This window comes from Gymnoscopelus microlampas (assembly GCF_963454915.1).
Source record: "Gymnoscopelus microlampas genome assembly, chromosome: 1".
Lineage (NCBI taxonomy): Eukaryota > Metazoa > Chordata > Actinopteri > Myctophiformes > Myctophidae > Gymnoscopelus > Gymnoscopelus microlampas.
This window is the reverse complement of record NC_139962.1, coordinates 768,945-795,686: the sequence shown is the minus strand read 5'-3', so window position 1 is coordinate 795,686 and position 26,742 is coordinate 768,945. Positions and strand designations below refer to the sequence as shown.

Here is a 26,742-nt window from a genome sequence, read left to right as displayed (position 1 = left end):
TCTCATCTCTTAGGGAGACGCCGACCAGAAAACTCATTTTGGCCGCTTGCTCGGTATATTGATACCTTAAATCTGCATATCTTTCTAGTAACTAGAAACAAAAGTTGCCAAATAATTGCAGTTGAGTAAAAAAAAAAAGATACAATATTTGTATCAGAGAGTAGTGGAGTAGAAGTGTAAAGTATCGCAAAAGGGAAATACTGAAGTAAACTGAAAGTACTTTGGAATTGTACTGTAAATGTACGTAGTTTACTTCCCACCAACGGGTTAGTGCCTTGCTCTATGGCGCTGTGAGCGTCGTGCGGTATCGGCGCGTCAACAGCCGGCACCGCCGTCCCCGGGTCCTGTCCTGGACTTTGACAGGAAGTCCTGCCCGCCGAAGGCGGCCGCCAGGTCTTTGACGCTGCTGGACGCGCGAGGGCGTGGCTTCTGGACGCCGTCGTTTGGCGCCGCCCCCTTTTCCCGCCGCGGGACGTTGAGGCTCTTGGAGCGCAGCACCGGGTAGGTGCGGTCGTCTTCGACCAATAGCAGACGATCCGCGTCGTTGGACTCCGCCCCTTCCGCCGATTCGTGGTCGTCTCTGCGCTCCGTCTCGTCCCTGACGGGGTGGGCCTGTCAACAATTATATATTAATTGGGGGCCGTGTCTGTCTGTCTGTCTGTCTGTCTGTCTGTCTGTCTGTCCAGCCATCCATCCATCCGTCCATATTTGAAAATGTTCGTACACGTTCAATATATATACAAAAATAAAAGTATATTTCCATGATTTGTTTTTTCTAATTCGAAAATATAAAGTGAATTCATTAACTGACAAAGTTAAAACATTGTCTATAGCTGCCCCTTGTCGTGTTTCACTAACCTTTGAACAAAAAGATGTTTGAAAGACGTAGTAAAAAGACGATTGAAAGACGTAGTAAAAAGACGTAGTAAAAAGACGTAGTAAAAAGACATTTAAAAGACGTAGTAAAAATACGTAGTAAAAAGACGTAGTAAAAAGACATTTAAAAGACGTAGTAAAAAGACGATTGAAAGACGTAGTAAAAAGACGATTGAAAGACGTAGTAAAAAGACATAGTAAAAAGACATAGTAAAAAGACGCTTAAAAGACATAGTAAAAAGACGATTGAAAGACGTAGTAAAAAGACATAGTAAAAAGACGTCTAAAAGACATAGTAAAAAGACGATTGAAAGACGTAGTAAAAAGACGTTTAAAAGACGTAGTAAAAAGACGAAGTTAAAAGACGTAGTAAAAAGACGTTTAAAAGACATAGTAAAAAGACGTAGTAAAAAGACATTTAAAAGACATAGTAAAAAGACAAAGTGGGGTCTTGTAGAATCAGAGAAAAATGTATTGATCACTTGTGTGTAGTATCACGTGATCTTTCATCATCATCATGATTCACAGGCTGCGGAACAGCGCCCTCTAGTGTAAACCATTGAAAACACCACACACTCGTCAACTCGTCATTGGCAGTGTAAACCTCGGGTCAATGAGTTAATATATGTTTGTAATTTGTAAACATATTAATATAATATGTTTACAAATGTTTACATTTCTGACTAATAAAGTATTCAATTAGTCCATCAATCAATCAATCAATCAATCAATCAATCAAATGCCAAAAAACATGAGTAAAATCGTTAATCACAATCATCTGCGTGGCAATTAATGGTCTATCAAAGCGTTGTCATGGTGACAGTCTTACCCCGATGACATCACCGTGGCCGACCAGGGACACTGTGGGGGCGTGGCCGAAGGGGGCGGGGTGGACCTTGTACTCGAAGCGGGCTCCCCAGCGGGCCGGCTGCTGCTCTGAGGCGCCAAGCGGCCTCCCCATCGGGACAGAGGGGCCTCCCCATGAGCGGGCCGGCGTGGGAGACTTTAACACTGCAACAGAAATGGACGAACGCTCGTCTTTTTATTGGGTGTGACGTTCAAACCCACCTCTTCAGGAAACACTACCCTTCCTCTTTGCCTGGCTTACTTGTTGTTAACTAGTTGTACGAACTCTTGTTTTATTGTTGTACTGTTTTATTGGATCTTATTTAGTCGATACACTTTTGCTCATTTGATTTTGCTATTTTGTCTCATCTGTTTAAGATAGTAGGTAGCTGATATATTGCACTTTTACCTTGGTGCTAGGTATACTCTTAGTTGCTTGTTTTTGCAGAAAATGCACTTCAGACTTCTGGTGATTAGTAGTTCTGTTCCCTACCTATGTTGAATGCACTTATTGTAAGTCACTTTGGATAAAAGCGTCTGCTAAATGACTGTAATGTAATGTAATGGCAGACCCCAAACAGCGTTTGCGCCAAGTTTGGTGCGGATCAGAGCCAGGTCCGAATGTTACGTTTGTGACGTCAAACAATGACACATTTTCACTATTTTTCAACAAATGAATTCATACAAATGTAAACGGCAACATATCAACGATCCAACTCTATCCATATGTAAACAGCAACATATGGTATCGTGTGACTTGTAGCGGATGGCTGGGCGGGTGGACGTCTCAAACGTAACATGCAGACCTGCGAGGCGCACCGTTGCTCAGATCCAGAACAAACTTGGCACCAACACTGGTGAGGGGTCTGACATCAGAATAGCCACACCAGGGACCACGTGTGGCACCCAGGGGGGCCCTCTGTGTTCCTGTTGGCTGGAGTTTAAACAGCCACAACTCCAGCTCCCAACGCCCCAAACTTGGTAGGTGCTCTTAAGACGGCCAATAGGGACAGGGTGTAATTAATTAAGGCCCGCCCCCTCTGTGGTCATATTGGAGCCCCCCCCCCCTACCTGCGGGGTTGTACACCATGTCGCTCAGGGACCTCCGGGCGGCGCTCGGTGGTGAGGGGAGGTACTGCAGGACCTGTGATCGTTCCAGTGGAAAGGACCGGGCCGAGTCCAGTTTGACCTTCCCTGAGGTCACCTCCTCCTTCTCCAGGGGCTGGACCAACACAGCGGGGCCACCCCCCATGCCTTCCCTCACTGGTTCCTGGGGGGGGGAGGCGGGGTGGGGGTTAAAACAAATAGTGATAGTAATCTAACTATCGTAAACTAACCGAAAATCATTTCTGTATTAAAAATACAGGTGATCATAGTTTAACTCCTTGAACACCTTGATAGTAGAATCCTCTGACCCCCCCCCCCCCCCCCCCCCCCCACATAGCCCTGGTCCAGAGCGTTAGTGTTCTCTCTCTAACACCCTGCCAGACCCTGGGCTCTGCACATGTACAAGGAATTCCACTGCCCTGTGAGGGCTCCAACAGTAATGAAAATAAACGAAACCATTTCACTACTCACCTCAAATCCTCTAGATCTGTAGAGGGAGTAAATACAAATAATTTCCGTCTCGCGGACATATTTTTCCGACAGACCTTCCGACTAACACAAAACAGCCTTTGTCTAGGTGAGTAGTGAAGTGGTTTTATTTATTTTCACTAGTACTGTTGGAGCCCTCGCAGGACAGTGGAATTCCTTGTACATGCGCAGAGCCCAGGGTCTGGCAGAGCGTTAGAGAGAACTCACTAGGATAAAAGGATAATTTGTTTTAACAGGTCGTTCATGAAAGTCCTTGCGGTCTTGTTTCCAATGAGAACCTGTGAGCAATTAGGGGTTAAGAGTCTTGCTCAGGGACAAATTTCATTTCATCGACACATATGCTGACCTGACCTGGAATCGAACCTGGGGCAACCAGGGCCTCTGGTTCCCTAGGCGGGCTCACTAACCATTCAGCTATGGCCGCACCACTAACGCTATGGACCACAGCTACCCCCCACCCTACTTTATCTGTAAATATATCTTATTACAGTACAGACTAGACTAAAACTAAACCTTGTTACAATACAGACTAGACTAAAACTAAACCTTGTTACAATACAGACTAGACTAAAACTAATCCTTATTATCAGGGGTGCACATAACCTTTTTGGTCTAGTTCTCAGGGGAACACCTGGATATGTTACTTGGTGCTCACCAAATAAATAAATAAATACATTTTTGCCGCGACACGTCTCGCAGGATGGATAAAAGAGGGATACATGGATAACTTGTCTGTGCAATGGTGTGGAAGGCCAACAGAAATATATGACACACAGTGCTTGACGTTGTTCTTCATTAATTTCTGTCAAGAGGGCGACATTATCATTATTGTTTGCACTATGTTGATGTGCACTTTGCTTTTCTCATGCTTATCAAAAGCTGGGAATTCTTTGTCCCTGTATAAAAGGCGCTGCTTTTATCCGCCAGATTGGGATGTTCACGGTCAGGGCCGGCGTGTCCATACAGGCGACCTAGGCGATCGCCTAGAGCGGCAGTCTGGAGATGCGGCAAAACGTTGTTGTTTTTTTGTATTCTGAAATGAATGATGACATCGGTGCGATCGGTATTCTATCACTTCTTTGTCGTTTGCAAGTCACATCACAGTTTACATGAGTGAATGAACCTTGTCATACAGACTGACTGTCTGCTGCTTGGAACTGGGAAAGGTGCGGGGGGGGGGAGGGGCGGCTGTTAAACTGACGACACATGCAGCTAGAGCGGAGGTGCTTTCCCTTATAGTTGAACAGTCAAGTTAATGCAAGTAAAACCAGTCAATCAGTCAGTCAGTCACTACAAAATGCTACCAAATAAACCACCATCAGTGCTGCAGTTTAGAGGAAAGAAGGTGAGAAATGCGTGCTATCTTTTGTTATGTAGCTGTTGATATTTTATGAAGGGACGGACCGGGGTAGCTTTCCTAGAGCGGCCATGGGGTCTGCACCGGCCCTGTTCACGCCATACATCACGGTGCGTTCATCATCGGTGACGAGCGCCTGTAACGCAGCCAGCAGCTTGTTGCGTGCGACTGGCTGTGTCAGGATTCGAGGCCACACTCACAACTTCACGTGCAGCATGCGTTCCCTCCCCCTCCGCCTCTGCCCCATGGGTGTGTATGGGACGCGTATGGGGCGGACGCGTGCTTCAACGTGAATGTGTGAGTGTGGCTTCAGGAAGTAAATTCCGGTCCCAGCGGTCCCAGCTGTTGGTACGCGAGAGCGCCTCCCTTCATTAGATGTGCCGCGCAGCATGCATTTTGACGACGCATGCACACTTGCCCACCAGTTATGTGCCCCCCTGCTTATTATAATACAAACTACACTAAAACTAACCCTTATTATAATACAAACTACACTAAAACTAACCCTTATTATAATACAAACTACACTAAAACTAACCCTTATTATAATACAAGCTACACTAAGACTAACCCTTATTATAATACAAACTACACTAAAACTAACCCTTATTATAATACAAGCTACACTAAAACTAATCCTTATTATGATACAAACTACACTAAAACTAATCCTTATTATAATACAAACTACACTAAAACTAATCCTTATTATAATACAAGCTACACTAAAACTAATCCTTATTATAATACAAACTGCACTAAAACTAATCCTTATTATAATACAAACTACACTAAAACTAATCCTTATTATAATACAAACTACACAAAAACTAATCCTTATTATAATACAAACTACACTAAAACTAATCCTTATTATAATACAAGCTACACTAAAACTAATCCTTATTATAATACAAACTACACTAAAACTAATCCTTATTATAATACAAGCTACACTAAAACTAATCCTTATTATAATACAAACTACACTAAAACTAACCCTTATTATAATACAAGCTACACTAAAACTAATCCTTATTATAATACAAACTACACTAAAACTAATCCTTATTATAATACAAACTACACTAAAACTAACCCTTATTATAATACAAGCTACACTAAAACTAATCCTTATTATAATACAAACTACACTAAAACTAATCCTTATTATAATACAAACTACACTAAAACTAACCCTTATTATAATACAAGCTACACTAAAACTAATCCTTATTATAATACAAACTACACTAAAACTAACCCTTATTATAATACAAGCTACACTAAAACTAACCCTTATTATAATACAAGCTATACTAAAACTAACCCTTATTATAATACAAACTACACTAAAACTAATCCTTATTATAATACAAACTACACTAAAACTAATCCTTATTATAATACAAACTACACTAAAACTAATCCTTATTATAATACAAACTACACTAAAACTAATCCTCATTATAATACAAACTACACTAAAACGAATCCTTATTATAATACAAACTACACTAAAACGAATCCTTATTATAATACAAACTACACTAAAACTAATCCTTATTATAATACAAACTACACTAAAACTAATCCTTATTATAATACAAGCTACACTAAAACTAATCCTAATTATAATACAAACTGCACTAAAACTAATCCTTATTATAATACAAACTACACTAAAACTAATCCTTATTATAATACAAACTACACTAAAACTAATCCTTATTATAATACAAACTACACTAAAACTAATCCTTATTATAATACAAACTACACTAAAACTAATCCTTATTATAATACAAGCTACACTAAAACTAATCCTTATTATAATACAAACTACACTAAAACTAACCCTTATTATAATACAAGCTACACTAAAACTAATCCTTATTATAATACAAACTACACTAAAACTAATCCTTATTATAATACAAACTACACTAAAACTAACCCTTATTATAATACAAGCTACACTAAAACTAACCCTTATTATAATACAAACTACACTAAAACTAACCCTTATTATAATACAAACTACACTAAAACTAACCCTTATTATAATACAAACTACACTAAAACTAACCCTTATTATAATACAAACTACACTAAAACTAACCCTTATTATAATACAAGCTACACTAAAACTAATCCTTATTATAATACAAACTACACTAAAACTAATCCTTATTATAATATAGTAAACTGATATTGAAATCAAAAAGCCCCGCAATAAGTTAAGATAAATAATAAGTAAAAGATTAAAAACCTGGTCGTCGGGAGGGTCCTGCGGTTCATGCGTCTCGGGGTCACAGGGCGATATCAGAATGTCCTGGGTGTCGCAGGGCGATATCAGAATGTCCTGGGTGTCACAGGGCGATATCAGAATGTCCTGGGTGTCGCAGGGCGATATCAGAATGTCCTGGGTGTCGCAGGGCGATATCAGAATGTCCTGGGTGTCGCAGGGCGATATCAGAATGTCCTGGGTGTCGCAGGGCGATATCAGAATGTCCTGGGTGTCGCAGGGCGATATCAGAATGTCCTGGGTGTCGCAGGGCGATATCAGAATGTCCACGCTGGAGATGGATCTGGACCGATGTGCCTTCACCTCCAGCGTGGCCCCGTACTCCTTGGCCACGGCGGGGTTGCCGGTTAGAGACCTGACGCTGTGCTGTCTCTGTGGGCTCAGCTGACCTCTGACCTCTGAGTCCTTCTGTCTCTGTGGACTCAGCTGACCTCTGACCTCTGACTGTCCTGTAACCGGCTGGCGCTCGTCGTTGTCCAGCTGGAACCTGCATAAGGATAAGGATTAGGATGATTCCTTTAACAGGTCGTTCATGAAAGTCCTTGCGGTCTTGTTTCCAATGAGAACCTGTGAGCTGCTAATTAGGGGTTAAGAGTCTTGCTCAGGGACACATTTCATTTCATCGACACATTTGCTGGCCTGGCCTGGAATCGTACCTGGGGCAACCAGGGACTCTGGCTCCCTAGGCGGGCTCACTAACCACTCAGCTATGGTCGCCCCTTAAGGCATAAGGAACCTGCATAAGGAACCTGCATTAGGCATAACGAACCTGCATAAGGAACCTGCAAAAGGAACCTGCATAGGGCATAAGAAACCTGCATAAGGCATAAGGAACCTGCATAAGGCATGAGGAACCTGCATAAAGCATAAGGAATCTGCATAAGGAACCCGCATAAGGCTTTTATCCTCAAGACTTTTATAAAAGTTTTATCCTTAATGTACCGATAGAGACTGTAGTTAGTAGTTAGTTTTATCATTAACGTACTGATAGAGACTGTAGTTAGTAGTTAGTTTTATCATTAACGTACCGATAGAGACTGTAGTTAGTACTTAGTTTTATCATTAACGTACCAATAGAGACTGTAGTTAGTAGTTAGTTTTATCCTTAACGTACCGATAGAGACTGTAGTTAGTAATTAGTTTTATCATTAACGTACCAATAGAGACTGTAGTTAGTAGTTAGTTTTATCCTTAATGTACCGATAGAGACTGTAGTTAGTAATTAGTTGTATCATTAACGTACCAATAGAGACTGTAGTTAGTAGTTAGTTTTATCCTTAACGTACCGATAGAGACTGTAGTTAGTAGTTAGTTTTATCATTAACGTACCGATAGAGACTGTAGTTAGTAGTTAGTTTTATCATTAACGTACCAATAGAGACTGTAGTTAGTAGTTAGTTTTATCATTAACGTACCAATAGAGACTGTAGTTAGTAGTTAGTTTTATCATTAACGTACCGATAGAGACTGTAGTTAGTACTTAGTTTTATCATTAACGTACCAATAGAGACTGTAGTTAGTAGTTAGTTTTATCATTAACGTACCAATAGAGACTGTAGTTAGTAGTTAGTTTTATCATTAACGTACCGATAGAGACTGTAGTTAGTACTTAGTTTTATCATTAACGTACCAATAGAGACTGTAGTTAGTAGTTAGTTTTATCATTAACGTACCAATAGAGACTGTAGTTAGTAATTAGTTTTATCCTTAACGTACCGATAGAGACTGTAGTTAGTACTTAGTTTTATCATTAACGTACCGATAGAGACTGTAGTTAGTACTTAGTTTTATCCTTAACATACCGATAGAGACTGTAGTTAGTACTTAGTTTTATCATTAACGTACCGATAGAGACTGTAGTTAGTAGTTAGTTTTATCCTTAACATACCGATAGAGACTGTAGTTAGTAGTTAGTTTTATCCTTAACATACCGATAGAGACTGTAGTTAGTACTTAGTTTTATCCTTAACGTACCGATAGAGACTGTAGTTAGTACTTAGTTTTATCCTTAACATACCGATAGAGACTGTAGTTAGTACTTAGTTTTATCCTTAACGTACCGATAGAGACTGTAGTTAGTACTTAGTTTTATCATTAACGTACCAATAAAGACTGTAGTTAGTAGTTAGTTTTATCATTAACGTACCGATAGAGACTGTAGTTAGTAGTTAGTTTTATCATTAACGTACCGATAGAGACTGTAGTTAGTACTTAGTTTTATCATTAACGTACCGATAGAGACTGTAGTTAGTAGTTAGTTTTATCCTTAACTTAACGATAGAGACTGTAGTTAGTACTTAGTTTTATCCTTAACGTACCGATAGAGACTGTATCCGTCGGCGCTGTTGATGCTGCTGTGTCGGCGCAGCGTGTCCGTGTCGCTGATGGACCCGCCCTGGGCTGACTCCTCCCCCGCCAGCCTCTCCAGGGAGAACAGCATGCGAGCGGAGAAGTCCTCCATCTGAGAGAGACGCAGGTCTACCGTCTGTAGACAGGCCTTCATGTGATGTTCCCTCTCATTCACCTCTTCTAGACGCATGGCCATGTTCTCTACCCTGAACACATTATTAACATTATATTAACATTATATTATTAACACTATTAACATTATAGTATGGCCATGTTCTCTACCCTGAACACATTATTAACATTATGTTATTAACATTATATTATTAACACTATTAACATTATAGTATTAACATTGTTAACATTATAGTATGGCCATGTTCTCTACCCTGAACACATTATTAACATTATGTTATTAACATTATTAACATTATAGTATGGCCATGTTCTCTACCCTGAACACATTATTAACATTATGTTATTAACATTATATTAACATTATTAACATTATGTTATTAACATAATATTATTAACATTATTAATATTATATTAACATTATTAACATTATATTATTAACATTATATTATGGACACGTTCTCTACCCTGAACACATTATTAACATTATGTTATTAACATTATTAACATTATATTATTAACACTATTAACATTATATTATGGCCATGTTCTCTACCCTGAACACATTATTAACATTATGTTATTAACATTATATTATTAACACTATTAACATTATAGTATGGCCATGTTCTCTACCCTGAACACATTATTAACATTATGTTATTAACATTATTAACATTATATTATTAACACTATTAACATTATATTATTAACATTATTAACATTATATTATTAACACTATTAACATTATATTATTAACATTATTAACATTATATTATGGCCATGTTCTCTACCCTGAACACATTATTAACATTATGTTATTAACATTATATTAACATTATTAACATTATGTTATTAACATAATATTATTAACATTATTAATATTATATTAACATTATTAACATTATATTATTAACATTATATTATGGACATGTTCTCTACCCTGAACACATTATTAACATTATGTTATTAACATTATATTATTAACACTATTAACATTATATTATGGCCATGTTCTCTACCCTGAACACATTATTAACATTATGTTATTAACATAATATTATTAACATTATTAATATTATATTAACATTATTAACATTATATTATTAACATTATATTATGGACATGTTCTCTACCCTGAACACATTATTAACATTATGTTATTAACATCATATTATTAACACTATTAACATTATAGTATGGCCATGTTCTCTACCCTTAACACATTATTAACATTATGTTATTAACATTATTAACATTATATTATTAACATTATAGTATGGCCATGTTCTCTACCCTGAACACATATTAACATTATGTTATTAACATTATATTATTAACACTATTAACATTATAGTATGGCCATGTTCTCTACCCTGAACACATATTAACATTATGTTATTAACATCATATTATTAACACTATTAACATTATAGTATGGCCATGTTCTCTACCCTGAACACATTATTAACATTATGTTATTAACATTATTAACATTATATTATTAACATTATAGTATGGCCATGTTCTCTACCCTGAACACATATTAATATTATGTTATTAACATTATATTAACATTATGTTATTAACATTATATTAACATTATTAACATTATGTTATTAACATAATATTATTAACATTATTAATATTATATTAACATTATTAACATTATGTTATTAACATTATATTATTAACAGTTTCTTTAAGACCTACTGATGATAAAAGCTTCTTAAAGACCTACAATAGGGATCCACCAGAAATGTAAAAACTATGCACAAACATTGTCTTTATTAATATCCATTACAAGAAAAGCCAATTCACTTTTTGTCCTATACCTGTTGAACTGTAGGTTCGTACCATCAAAAATGTATGTTTTTTCCTGGATTCCTTCATGTCACAACTTACCAGATATCTGCTTAATAGGATTTTCCGACAGTTTGCATTTTCTTCAAAACACACTTTCTGCTACTAACTTTATAGATTCTGTCCAAAACTCATGCAGATCGGTGCATATTCTGTCTGAGGTCATGTGATCACGTTGTTTCAGTCAGATTGTTTTCATATTCCATTCAGATTGGCTTGCAAAGTTTGTTGTAGTAGCCTGTTTGGCAAAAGAATTGCACAAATCATGGACTAAACAATGAAGAGCCAAAAGCTATTTCACTTCCACCCATAGGGGGGCGCCACAAAAGCTACTAATGTCACTGTTTGTTGCACCAGATTAAGTCCAATGGTCACTCTTGAGTTCCCTCACGCGAGCAACATCCCACTTCTGACACCAGTGTAACGGCCCAGAAGTGCAGCGCTACGAGTCGGGATCGAACCTTTGATCCACGGCTCACTAGTCCGGCCAACAACCCCCTGCGCCAAGAAAACGAGTTGCGTCAGTGGAGGAAGTTATGGACACATATGGCGACGCTACACTTGCCTGTATGGTTTCAAAGATTTGTGGCCGGTATTGACACAGATTTCTGTGAGTTTTGGAGAGAATCTGTAGTGTGCTTTGAAGAAATGCAAAATGGTGTGAGGTATGATATATCGTGTGATGTATGATATGTTACGCCATGAACCAAGGAATCCAAGGGAAAAACAGATTGTTGATTGTGGTCTACGGTTCAAGAGTTATAGGCCAAAAATAATTAAGAATAAATAACAATACAGGTTGTTATATTATTCAATAGTTATTATAATTATGGATAAATAATAATACAGATTGTTATAATATTCTTACCTCTCAGAAGTGACTCTGATTCGCTCGTTGTTGGACGACTGTGTCTCGTCCTCCTTCTCTCTGAAATATTCCTCCAGACATTGTTCTTCAAACTCATAGAGAGACTTCAGCTCCTCAGGGGTTAATACCAGCTCTGTTTAAATAATATGATTAAAATATTATGATGAAGATGTTAATGTTGTTTAAACATTGTTCCTCAAACTCATAGAGAAACTTTAGCTCCTCGGCACTGAATATCAACTCTGTTTAAAAATATGATTAATATATATATATATATATATATATATATATATATATATATATATATATATATATATATATATATATATATATTATATTATACTATATAATATTTTATAATATTATACTACTATACTAGGCTCTATCACCTCCCGGTGGGGGCTCCTCACTTGAAGCTGAGTCAGTAGGGGACAACAGTATGACCTCTCGGTGGGGGCTCCTCACTAGCATGTGAGTCAGGGGACAACAGTATGACTTCTCGGTGGGGGCTCCTCACTAGCATGTGAGTCAGTAGGGGACAACAGTATGACCTCTCGGTGGGGGCTCCTCACTAGCATGTGAGTCAGTAGGGGACAACAGTATGACCTCTCGGTGGGGGCTCCTCACTGGCATGTGAGTCAGTAGGGGACAAAAAGTACAACTTCCTGGTGGGGGCTCCTCACTGGCAGGTGAACCAGTAGGATACAACAGCAGTGACGACACACATAGAGACATGTGTGTGTGTGGGGAGGAATTAACTGGCATGACGACAACATTGGGGAGAAAAAGGTGGTAAAAACTAACAGATTATAATAATTCTTACGTAGGCCTCTCTCTCGGTGCTCCTCCTGCTCTCCCTCGGCTTTATAATAATAATAATAATAATAATAATAATATTAATAATATTATAATATAATAATTCTTACGTAGGCCTCTCTCTCGGTGCTCCTCCTGCTCTCCCTCGGCTTTATAATAATAATAATAATAATAATAATATATAATAATTCTTACGTAGGCCTCTCTCTCGGTGCTCCTCGTGCTCTCCCTCGGCTTTATAATAATAATAATAATAATAATAATAATATTATAATATAATAATTCTTACGTAGGCCTCTCTCTCGGTGCTCCTCGTGCTCTCCCTCGGCTTTATAATAATAATAATAATAATATTAATAATATTATAATATAATAATTCTTACGTAGGCCTCTCTCTCGGTGCTCCTCGTGCTCTCCCTCGGCTTTATAATAATAATAATAATATTAATAATATTATAATATAATAATTCTTACGTAGGCCTCTCTCTCGGTGCTCCTCCTGCTCTCCCTCGGCTTTGCGGCGGCAGCGGCAGCACAGCCGTCTGAGCAGGATGTAGATGTGAGGGAGGATGATGAGGGGAGGAGGAAGAACGGGCCGGTCGTGGAAGCTCATGATCAGCTGGTAACGTTGGAACTTCCAGATCTGGTTAGAGACGGACTTCACCTCGAAGAACGTGTTGCTGTGGCAACGCAAAACAACAACAACGACAACCGACATGTGTTAATGTGTTCTACAAAGGCCTCCTAAATCAGTATAGTTGTCAAGGACCCCCACATTGATGTGTGTTTGGCCGCGGACCCCTTATCTGAAAAAAGTTTAGTGCCAGGGACCACCCAGAAGAGAAGATTTTCAAGAATAGCAGATGTACAAGAGTGACGCACTGTGAGCTTGTACATCGGCTAGTTTTAAGCACTGTTCTAAATCCTAATAGTTTTCTGAAAAACGTATGTTGCACAACAGCAGTGACAACACACACAGTAATGTGTGTGTGTGTGGAGAGGAATGGATTGGCATAACTACATTGGGGAGGAAAATGATAATAATGATAATGGTTAAAAAGTGAATCCTGTGTTCCACAGCATCCAATGCAGAACAGACAGATTTTGCAAGAGTTTATGTTTCTGATTTTCATGTTTAAATGGTCTTACTTGAACACAGGATGTTTAAATGGTCTTACTTGAACACAGGACGTTTAAATGGTCTTACTTGAACACAGGATGTTTAAACGGTCTTACTTGAACACAGCAGGATGTTTAAATGGTCTTACTTGAACACAGGATGTTTAAATGGTCTTACTTGAACACAGCAGGATGTTTAAATGGTCTTACTTGAACACAGGACGTTTAAATGGTCTTACTTGAACACAGGATGTTTAAATGGTCTTACTTGAACACAGGACGTTTAAATGGTCTTACTTGAACACAGGATGTTTAAATGGTCTTACTTGAACACAGGACGTTTAAATGGTCTTACTTGAACACAGGATGTTTAAATGGTCTTACTTGAACACAGGACGTTTAAATGGTCTTACTTGAACACAGCAGGACGTTTAAATGGTCTTACTTGAACACAGGATGTTTAAATGGTCTTACTTGAACACAGCGATCAGCAGGTTGACCAGAAGGATGTTGGCCACCAGAAGGTAACAGGCCATGATGGCAGGAGTCAGAGAGGCTCCAGGGATGCAGGGAGGAAGCTTCTTCCCATCCTCATCATACATGTTGTCACCGCAGGGAGCTGGAATACATGATTATTATTATTATAATGTGTAGGATGACAGAGTAGGACATTAATGTACAGAGGAGGAAAAAACAAACATAAAAAGTTGAAACATGGAGCAAGATCTTTGCCCGACAACATCGCTATGATGAATAAATATAAACATGTGCATTGAATACGCACTGGAATACACACTGGAATACACACTGGGTTAGGAGAAACACTTTGAATGTCTACACAAGACATATACAAGATATTTGACTAGAATCTAGAAGACTAGAATGTCTGTTTATAGTCAGCTGAGATGAAGTAATAAGTACCTATTTCTTACTTGTTAAATACTTACTTACTATGACTATTATATAATAATAGTAATTATTTATATAACATTATATAAACATCCTCCTATAATTCTACAAAGCTCTGTGTGGAGAGCCCAAAATCTGTTCTGCCCGGTTCTCCTCAGTGGCTGGAGCAATAGCTCTGCATTTGCACACAGACATTCGCCATTACCATGTGTCACACACACACACACACACACACACACACACACACACACACACACACACACACACACACACACACACACACACACACACACACACACACACACACACACACACACACACACACACACACATTACCATGTGCACGGAACAGCGAAGCCCGTTTTTCACTTTCCCCGAATGTCAGCTGTTTATTAGCGTTTTTTGTGTAAAGAATGTCGCCATGGTTACGGCTCCCCAGCTGTGGGATGGCCCCGCGACCTATGGGATGAATGATCAAACTGCGCCTGCGTCCCGACGGGTATGGACTAGTTTTAGTATTTACTTAAACAGCGTTATAGTTCTAAAACATTATATAAACATTATGGTAATTACTTATATAATGTTATAGTTATATAACATTTTATAAACATTATAATGAATACTTACGGTTGATCTCCATAGCGTACACTGAGCCAGGCAGAGGTTCAGGAAAACACCAGAGAAAAGAGAAAAGAGAACAGTAATAACACCAACACAACATAAACTGCACAAAACAATACACTATATAAGAATAAACACCCACATGAACTACACAAAACTACACAATATAACACTGATATGTATATACACTGTATCCACACTACTGGATCTCTTCTCCACTAGTCTTAGTTCTACTGGATCTCTTCTCCGCTAGTCTTAGTTCTACTGGATCTCTTCTCCACTAGTCTTAGTTCTACTGGATCTCTTCTCCTCTAGTCTTAGTTCTACTGGATCTCTTCTCCACTAGTCTTAGTTCTACTGGATCTCTTCTCCACTAGTCTTAGTTCTACTGGATCTCTTCTCCACTAGTCTTAGTTCTACTGGATCTCTTCTCCACTAGTCTTAGTTCTACTGGATCTCTTGTCCACTAGTCTTAGTTCTACTGGATCTCTTGTCCACTAGTCTTAGTTCTACTGGATCTCTTCTCCACTAGTCTTAGTTCTACTGGATCTCTTCTCCACTAGTCTTAGTTCTACTGGATCTCCTCTCCTCTAGTCTTAGTTCTACTGGATCTCTTCTCCACTAGTCTTAGTTCTACTGGATCTCTTCTCCACTAGTCTTAGTTCTACTGGATCTCTTCTCCACTAGTCTTAGTTCTACTGGATCTCTTGTCCACTAGTCTTAGTTCTACTGGATCTCTTCTCCACTAGTCTTAGTTTACTGTATATCTTCTCCACTAGTCTTAGTTCTACTGGATCTCTTCTCCACTAGTCTTAGTTCTACTGGATCTCTTCTCCACTAGTCTTAGTTCTACTGCATCTCTTCTCCACTAGTCTTAGTTCTACTGGATCTCTTCTCCACTAGTCTTAGTTCTACTGGATCTCTTCTCCACTAATCTTAGTTCTACTGGATCTCTTCTCCACTAGTCTTAGTTCTACTGGATCTCTTCTCCACTAGTCTTAGTTCTACTGGATCTCTTCTCCACTAGTCTTAGTTCTACTGGATTCAAGATTCAGGAATTATGGGTAGATGTATTCTATGGATCTCTTCTCCACTAGTCCCTATGCATTCTAGATGTATTTCTAGTCATAGCTTTAGTCATCATAAATTAGTTTTAATTTAGTTTTAATTTAGTTTTAATTTAGTTTTAATTTAATTTTCGTCAGTGGAAAAAAAGGTAGTTGACCAACATTATTTGTCATGATTTAGTCCACAAAATCAACACAGTAATACATTAGCCATAGTAATACAGCTCATCTGTATTACAGTGACTGCAATTAATGTAAAACTCAAAACAAGAACCAGAAGACGCGAGCATATCTCCCCAGTCTGGGCGACTTTATATCCCTGTTTCATTTAGAGTCAACTTTAAAATGTTGCTTCTTGTGTTTAAACCACTAAATGGTATGACCCATGTGTTTAAAGCACTACATGGTATGACCCATGTGTTTAAAGCACTACATGGTATGACCCATGTGTTTAAAGCACTACATGGTATGACCCATGTGTTTAAAGCCTTACATGGTATGACCCATGTGTTTAAAGCACTACATGGTATGACCCATGTGTTTAAAGCCTTACATGGTATGACCCATGTGTTTAAAGCCTTATGACCCATGTGTTTAAAGCCTTACATGGTATGACCCATGTGTTTAAAGCCTTACATGGTATGACCCATGTGTTTAAAGCCTTACATGGTATGGCCCATGTGTTTAAACTACTACATGGTATGACCCATGTGTTTAAAGCACTACATGGTATGACCCATGTGTTTAAAGCCTTACATGGTATGACCCATGTGTTTAAAGCCTTACATGGTATGACCCATGTGTTTAAAGCCTTACATGGTATGACCCATGTGTTTAGAGCCTTACATGGTATGACCCATGTGTTTAAAGCCTTACATGGTATGGCCCATGTGTTTAAAGCCTTACATGGTATGACCCATGTGTTTAAAGCCTTACATGGTATGGCCCATGTGTTTAAACTACTACATGGTATGACCCATGTGTTTAAAGCACTACATGGTATGACCCATGTGTTTAAAGCCTTACATGGTATGACCCATGTGTTTAAAGCCTTACATGGTATGACCCACGTGTTTAAAGCCTTACATGGTATGACCCATGTGTTTAGAGCCTTACATGGTATGGCCCATGTGTTTAGAGCCTTACATGGTATGACCCATGTGTTTAAAGCCTTAAATGGTATGACCCATGTGTTTAAAGCCTTACATGGTATGGCCCATGTGTTTAAAGCCTTAAATGGTATGACCCATGTGTTTAAAGCCTTACATGGTATGACCCATGTGTTTAAAGCCTTAAATGGTATGACCCATGTGTTTAAAGCCTTACATGGTATGACCCATGTGTTTAGAGCCTTACATGGTATGGCCCATGTGTTTAAAGCCTTACATGGTATGACCCATGTGTTTAAAGCCTTACATGGTATGACCCATGTGTTTAAAGCCTTACATGGTATGGCCCATGTGTTTAAACTACTACATGGTATGGCCCATGTGTTTAAAGCCTTACATGGTATGGCCCATGTGTTTAAAGCCTTACATGGTATGGCCCATGTGTTTAAAGCCTTACATGGTATGACCCATGTGTTTAAACTACTACATGGTATGGCCCATGTGTTTAAAGCCTTACATGGTATGGCCCATGTGTTTAAAGCCTTACATGGTATGGCCCATGTGTTTAAAGCCTTACATGGTATGGCCCATGTGTTTAAACTACTACATGGTATGACCCATGTGTTTAGAGCCTTACATGGTATGACCCATGTGTTTAGAGCCTTACATGGTATGGCCCATGTGTTTAAAGCCTTACATGGTATGGCCCATGTGTTTAAAGCCTTACATGGTATGACCCATGTGTTTAAACTACTACATGGTATGGCCCATGTGTTTAAAGCCTTACATGGTATGGCCCATGTGTTTAAAGCCTTACATGGTATGACCCATGTGTTTAAAGCCTTACATGGTATGACCCATGTGTTTAAAGCCTTACATGGTATGACCCATGTGTTTAAAGCCTTACATGGTATGACCCATGTGTTTAAAGCCTTACATGGTATGACCCATGTGTTTAAAGCCTTACATGGTATGGCCCATGTGTTTAAAGCCTTACATGGTATGGCCCATGTGTTTAAAGCCTTACATGGTATGACCCATGTGTTTAAAGCCTTACATGGTATGACCCATGTGTTTAAACTACTACATGGTATGACCCATGTGTTTAAAGCCTTACATGGTATGGCCCATGTGTTTAAAGCCTTACATGGTATGACCCATGTGTTTAAAGCCTTACATGGTATGGCACAGCCTATCTCAGAGGCGGGTCTAATAGAGAGAAGAACATAATGATGCTGCATTCATCAGTTAATCTGTGGAACACATTACCTCAAGAAATCAGGGAGGCATTAAAGGAGTAGTTCACACAAAGTAATTACTTGTTTTCTATCAACTACATACACACACACACACACACACACACACACACACACACACACACACACACACACACACACACACACACACACACACACACACACACACACACACACACACACACACACACACACACACACACACACACACTCACACTCCATGAAGCCTTGAATTCATGGAGATGTTTTGTTTTGGTCACATTCCTGACTCCTGAGACAATAATGTGATGACCTTAGCACTAGGTATGCTCTTAGTTGCTTGTTTTTGCAGGAAATGCACTTCAGACTTCTGGTGATTAGTAGTTTTTGTTCCCTACCTATGTTGAATGCACTTATTGTAAGTCGCTTTGGATATAAGCGTCTGCTAAATGACTGTAATGTAAATGTCATGTATAGTAGCACCAAACAGTTCAAATATCAACACATAAAAAAAACAGGCAAAATATCACTATATGTACAAACTAAACAAAAGTCTAATGTCTCCTACCGGAATGCCACAAAGACAAATCCATCAATTCAAGGCGTCAAGGGGTGTGTGTGTGTGTGTGTGTGTGTGTGTGTGTGTGTGTGTGTGTGTGTGTGTGTGTGTGTGTGTGTGTGTGTGTGTGTGTGTGTGTGCGCGTGCGTGGTTCCGTGCGTGCGTGCGCGTGTGTAGTTGGTGTGCGTGAACTACTCCTAGCACAGTCAACATCTTTAAGTGTCAACTGAAAACCCACCTTTTCAATTTAGCTTTTAACTATAGCATCTTATGAGATGTATTTCTGCTGTTTTGTTGTTTTAATCTGTTTAGGTTTGTTCTGTATTGTACAGCACTTATTATACAGCTGTATTTCTATATATAAATAAAGATCATTATCATCTCATAGGACACTATCCTATGCATTGAAGGTGCTTCTGTATGTAAAAGGTATTGTTATTGTTATTATTATTATTATTATTATGACATGTTTATGATGTTTTTATTGGCCCCTGAGTCAGGAAACGTCATCTTACTATGAACTTTGGTCTTACGGTCTATGGAGTCTGCAAACACCTCTCCGTAGATCATCCAGTAAGGCATGTAGAAGATGTTCCTGGCCAGCCGCCATGTTGGCTTTTCATCTGGGTGCAGGATGGCCTGCCGGGCCACGCCGAAGCTCATCAGCACCACCAGCATTATGACCACGAAGTACAACATGTCTATCATCTGTAAATATATATAAACTACATGACTATCATCTGTAAATATATATAAACTACATGTCTATCATCTGTAAATATATGTAAACTACATGTCTATCATCTGTAAATATATATAAACTACATGTCTATCATCTGTAAAATATATATAAACTACATGTCTATCATCTGTAAATATATATGAACTACATGTCTATCATCTGTAAATATATATAAACTACATGTCTATCGTCTGTAAATATATATAAACTACATGTTTATCATGTGTAAATATATATAAACTACATGTCTATCATCTGTAAATATATATGAACTACATGTCTATCATCTGTAAATATACATAAACTACATGTCTATCATGTGTAAATATATATAAACTGCATGTCTATCATGTGTAAATATATATAAACTACATGTCTATCATGTGCACATATATATAAACTACATGTCTATCATGTGTAAATATATATAAACTGCATGTCTATCATGTGTAAATATATATAAACTACATGTCTATCATCTGTAAATATACATAAACTACATGTCTATCATGTGTAAATATATATAAACTGCATGTCTATCATGTGTAAATATATATAAACTACATGTCTATCATGTGCACATATATATAAACTACATGTCTATCATCTGTAAATATATATAAACTACATGTCTATCATGTGTAAATATATATATAAACTACATGTCTATCATGTGTAAATATATATAAACTACATGTCTATCATGTGTAAATATATATAAGCTACATGTCTATCATCTGTAAATATATATAAACTACATGTCTATCATCTGTAAATATATATGAACTACATGTCTATCATCTGTAAATATATATGAACTACATGTCTATCATCTGTAAATATATATAAACTACATGTCTATCATCTGTAAAATATATATAAACTACATGTCTATCATGTGTAAATATATATAAACTACATGTCTATCATGTGTACATTTATATAAACTACATGTCTATCATCTGTAAATATATATAAACTACATGTCTATCATCTGTAAATATATATATATAAACTACATGTCTATCATCTGTAAAATATTTATAAACTACATGTCTATCATCTGTAAATATATATAAACTACATGTTTATCATCTGTAAATATATAAACTACCTGTCTATCATCTGTAAATATATATAAACTACATGTCTATCGTCTGTAAATATATATAAACTACATGTTTATCATCTGTAAATATATATAAACTACATGTCTATCATCTGTAAATATATATAAACTACATGTCTATCATCTGTAAATATACATAAACTACATGTCTATCATGTGTAAATATATATAAACTACATGTCTATCGTCTGTAAATATATATAAACTACATGTCTATCATGTGTAAAATATATATAAACTACATGGCTATCATCTGTAAATATATATAAACTACATGTCTATCATCTGTAAAATATATATAAACTACATGTCTATCATCTGTAAATATATATAAACTACATGTCTATCATGTGTAAATATATATAAACTACATGTCTATCATGTGCACATATATATAAACTACATGTCTATCATCTGTAAATATATATAAACTACATGTCTATCATGTGTAAATATATATAAACTACATGTCTATCATGTGTAAATATATATAAACTACATGTCTATCATATGTAAATATATATAAGCTACATGTCTATCATCTGTAAATATATATAAACTACATGTCTATTATCTGTAAATATATATAAAATACATGTCTATCATCTGTAAAATATATATAAACTACATGTCTATTATCTGTAAATATATATAAACTACATGTCTATCATCTGTAAAATATATATAAACTACATGTCTATCATGTGTAAATATATATAAACTACAAGTCTATCATCTGTAAATATATATAAACTACATGTCTATCATCTGTAAAATATATATAAACTACATGTCTATCATCTGTAAATATATATTAACTACATGTCTATCATCTGTAAAATATATATAAACTACATGTCTATCATCTGTAAATATATATAAACTACATGTCTATCGTCTGGCGCTCGGGCGGCGCAGTGGTAAAAGTCAAGGACCACCACATTACTCAGTGGTAAAAGTCAAGGACCACCACATTACTCAGTGGTAAAAGTCAAGGACCACCACATTACTCAGTGGTAAAAGTCAAGGACCACCACATTACTCAGTGGTAAAAGTCAAGGACCACCACATTACTCAGTGGTAAAAGTCAAGGACCACCACATTACTTAGTGTGAGGCCACACACTCCATTCTGTTAAAATGGCTAAAGAGATTTTTATGCTATATAAACGTATTTCGCTGGGAACCCCCTGGAACCTCCTCGAGGACCCCTGGGGGTCCCTGGACCCCACTTTGAGAACCACTGATCTAGAAGATACAGCATGAAGTACAACATATCTAACTGATTTTCTTTAAAGGAGCACTACACCCATTCTTGACCAAATCTTCATGTAATGTTCATTATAATGTGTCACCATTTCTGTCTACACGCCTGTCTACACACATTGTCTACACACATTGTCTACACACATTGTCTACACACATTGTCTACACACATTGTCTACACACATTGTCTACACACATTGTCTACACACATTGTTGTCTACACACATTGTCTACACACATTGTCTACACACATTGTCTACACACATTGTTGTCTACACACATTGTCTACACACATTGTCTACACACATTGTCTACACACATTGTCTACACACATTGTCTACACACATTGTCTACACACATTGTCTACACACATTGTTGTCTACACACATTGTCTACACACATTGTCTACACACATTGTCTACACACATTGTCTACACACATTGTCTACACACATTGTCTACACACATTGTCTACACACATTGTCTACACACATTGTCTACACACATTGTCTACACACATTGTCTACACACATTGTCTACACACATTGTCTACACACATTGTCTACACACATTGTCTACACACATTGTCTACACACATTGTCTACACACATTGTCTACACGCATGTCTACACACATTGTCTACACACATTGTCTACACACATTGTCTACACACATTGTCTACACACATTGTCTACACACATTGTCTACACACATTGTCTACACACATTGTCTACACACATTGTCTACACACATTGTCTACACACATTGTCTACACACATTGTCTACACACATTGTCTACACACATTGTCTACACACATTGTCTACACACATTGTCTACACACATTGGCCCCTTTTCCACCAGAAGAACTTTGGTTCTAGAACTGGTTCCGTTCTAGATTCTTGGATCCTTGGTGCCGTCGTGGAACTGGTCCGTGTTTCTACCAGTTTTAAGCAGAACCATTGTCAGGGGGACGGCATAGCTGAATGGTTAGTACAATTAACACATTGTGTGCCAGAGGTTTATTAAAATACTGTATACGTTCAGTGCCTGCATATCTTCCATCCACTTACGTTGATACGTTTCGTGCTGTAGAAACCCAGACGCGGACGTGCATGTAAACAAAGCGTGCGTGTGAGACGGCGGAGGGTCCTGACTAACGCCTGGGACAATAATATTTCTAACGCGATCCTCCATTGCAGAGTGATCGCCGATCGAAAATGTCTCACTTCCACCACGTTAAAAGGAAATGGGGATATTAAGCTTTTAATCAAGGAGTTAACATTGGAGAGGCCGACCGGAAGGATTTTTGACATGGATCCACACCCGCATCTCCTTCTCAGAGACTCCTTGGATGATCCCAAAGTAGAGCGCCCCATGTGGGCCCCACGTATAAAAAAATAATTGGGCCAAAAACTGTCCGGACCGTTTATGGCACACAATGTGTTAAAGGGGGAAAAACACCCACTTTAAAGACAAACAGTCAAAATGAAATAAAATCCAATGAAAAGAATGAACACTAATGAACTAATGGCTGAGACTCACCATCTTCCCGATCATCATGACGTACGGCCCCAGGTACTTGTTGACTCCAAAGATGTCCAGAACACGGATGTACCTGGATGTAGAAAATACATTGATGCTGGTGACTGGTAGTGTGGTCTAGCTCTGAGATTAATGGAGTACACAGACATTATCATAATGACTGTGAGCAAGGGTGAAAAAACAAAAGCGAAAGCAAAGTGCAAGATGCAAACGAATTGAGTGTGTGCATTGCTTGTTAGTCGCGCGAAACCTGGCAACCCTGTGGCTGCTCTGTTGCAGGCTGAGGCAGACACAGACACACGGCGAGTTATCAGAAGATGATGTCCTCACAGTAGATATGGTAAAGTGTTATCCTACCAGAAGATGATGTCCACACAGTAGATATGGTAAAGTGTTAACCTACCAGAAGATGATGTCCACACAGTAGATATGGTAAAGTGTTATCCTACCAGAAGATGATGTCCACACAGTAGATATGGTAAAGTGTTAACCTACCAGAAGATGATGTCCACACAGTAGATATGGTAAAGTGTTAACCTACCAGAAGATGATGTCCTCACAGTAGATATGGTAAAGTGTTAACCTATCAGAAGATGATGTCCTCACAGTAGATATGGTAAAGTGTTAACCTACCAGAAGATGATGTCCTCACAGTAGATATGGTAAAGTGTTAACCTACCAGAAGATGATGTCCACACAGTAGATATGGTAAAGTGTTATCCTACCAGAAGATGATGTCCACACAGTAGATATGGTAAAGTGTTATCCTACCAGAAGATGATGTCCACACAGTAGATATGGTAAAGTGTTAACCTACCAGAAGATGCTGTCCTCACAGTAGATATGGTAAAGTGTTAACCTACCAGAAGATGATGTCCACACAGTAGATATGGTAAAGTGTTAACCTACCAGAAGATGATGTCCACACAGTAGATATGGTAAAGTGTTAACCTACCAGAAGATGATGTCCTCACAGTAGATATGGTAAAGTGTTAACCTACCAGAAGATGATGTCCTCACAGTAGATATGGTAAAGTGTTAACCTATCAGAAGATGATGTCCTCACAGTAGATATGGTAAAGTGTTAACCTATCAGAAGATGATGTCCTCACAGTAGATATGGTAAAGTGTTAACCTATCAGAAGATGATGTCCTCACAGTAGATATGGTAAAGTGTTAACCTATCAGAAGATGATGTCCTCACAGTAGATATGGTAAAGTGTTAACCTACCAGAAGATGATGTCCTCACAGTAGATATGGTAAAGTGTTAACCTACCAGAAGATGATGTCCACACAGTAGATATGGTAAAGTGTTATCCTACCAGAAGATGATGTCCACACAGTAGATATGGTAAAGTGTTATCCTACCAGAAGATGATGTCCACACAGTAGATATGGTAAAGTGTTAACCTACCAGAAGATGCTGTCCTCACAGTAGATATGGTAAAGTGTTAACCTATCAGAAGATGATGTCCTCACAGTAGATATGGTAAAGTGTTAACCTACCAGAAGATGATGTCCACACAGTAGATATGGTAAAGTGTTAACCTACCAGAAGATGATGTCCACACAGTAGATGACTCGGCCGTAGCCCATGTAAGGCTCAGTTTGCAGACGGAGCAGCAGACCCAGCAGGAAGGTGCAGATGGCCGCCAGGTCAGTGATGTTCCAGTACTCCTCCAACCACACGTTGATCTTCTGCTTCAGCTTCCCTGGTTCTGACATCAGGATCTGGTGGAGGAACAAGAGAACATGATGGAGGCCGTGTTCATTTTGACCACTACAACTATGACGAAAAAAATGAATAAAAACTAAACTATGACTAAATCTACTGACAATTATATACAAACTATTTGGTGTTTGCCCTGGTACCATTTCCAGGCAGGTGTGTGTCAGTCACAGGTGTGTATCAGTCACAGGTGTGTGTCAGTCACAGGTGTGTGTCAGTCACAGGTGTGTGTGCCAGTCACAGGTGTGTGCCAGTCACAGGTGTGTGTCAGTCACAGGTGTGTGTGCCAGTCACAGGTGTGTGCCAGTCACAGGTGTGTGTGCCAGTCACAGGTGTGTGCCAGTCACAGGTGTGTGTGCCAGTCACAGGTGTGTGCCAGTCACAGGTGTGTGTGCCAGTCACAGGTGTGTGTGCCAGTCACAGGTGTGTGTCAGTCACAGGTGTGTGTCAGTCACAGGTGTGTGTGCCAGTCACAGGTGTGTGCCAGTCACAGGTGTGTGTGCCAGTCACAGGTGTGTGCCAGTCACAGGTGTGTGTGCCAGTCACAGGTGTGTGTCAGTCACAGGTGTGTGTCAGTCACAGGTGTGTGTGTCAGTCACCGATTGCTTCACCAATCTATGTCCCCGCTGAAGGGACAAACGTGTCATCTTTCCATGAAGTCAGTGTTGCTGCTTGAAGCATCAACACAAACTCAACAAAGTTGC

At 38.3% G+C, this 26,742-nt stretch overlaps 1 protein-coding gene across 1 annotated transcript in view; it reads right to left on the bottom strand.

Annotated features, from left to right (window-relative positions):
* Window positions 1–315: 315 nt before the first annotated feature.
* The window catches only part of LOC311047381 (transient receptor potential cation channel subfamily M member 1-like), a gene marked incomplete at both ends in the record, with an annotated part of 71,035 nt that continues 44,608 nt past the window's right edge, over window positions 316–26,742 (bottom strand). Inside the window, 13 exons of the mRNA XM_084060079.1 lie at window positions 316–612; window positions 1,706–1,887; window positions 2,542–2,712; window positions 2,794–2,992; window positions 6,948–7,470; window positions 9,302–9,538; window positions 12,196–12,328; window positions 13,486–13,691; window positions 14,605–14,749; window positions 15,667–15,687; window positions 20,164–20,338; window positions 24,309–24,381; window positions 25,862–26,040. Of these exons, the coding sequence (XP_083916205.1) occupies window positions 316–612; window positions 1,706–1,887; window positions 2,542–2,712; window positions 2,794–2,992; window positions 6,948–7,470; window positions 9,302–9,538; window positions 12,196–12,328; window positions 13,486–13,691; window positions 14,605–14,749; window positions 15,667–15,687; window positions 20,164–20,338; window positions 24,309–24,381; window positions 25,862–26,040 (2,541 nt within the window). The remainder of the gene's footprint in view (window positions 613–1,705; window positions 1,888–2,541; window positions 2,713–2,793; window positions 2,993–6,947; window positions 7,471–9,301; window positions 9,539–12,195; window positions 12,329–13,485; window positions 13,692–14,604; window positions 14,750–15,666; window positions 15,688–20,163; window positions 20,339–24,308; window positions 24,382–25,861; window positions 26,041–26,742) is intronic.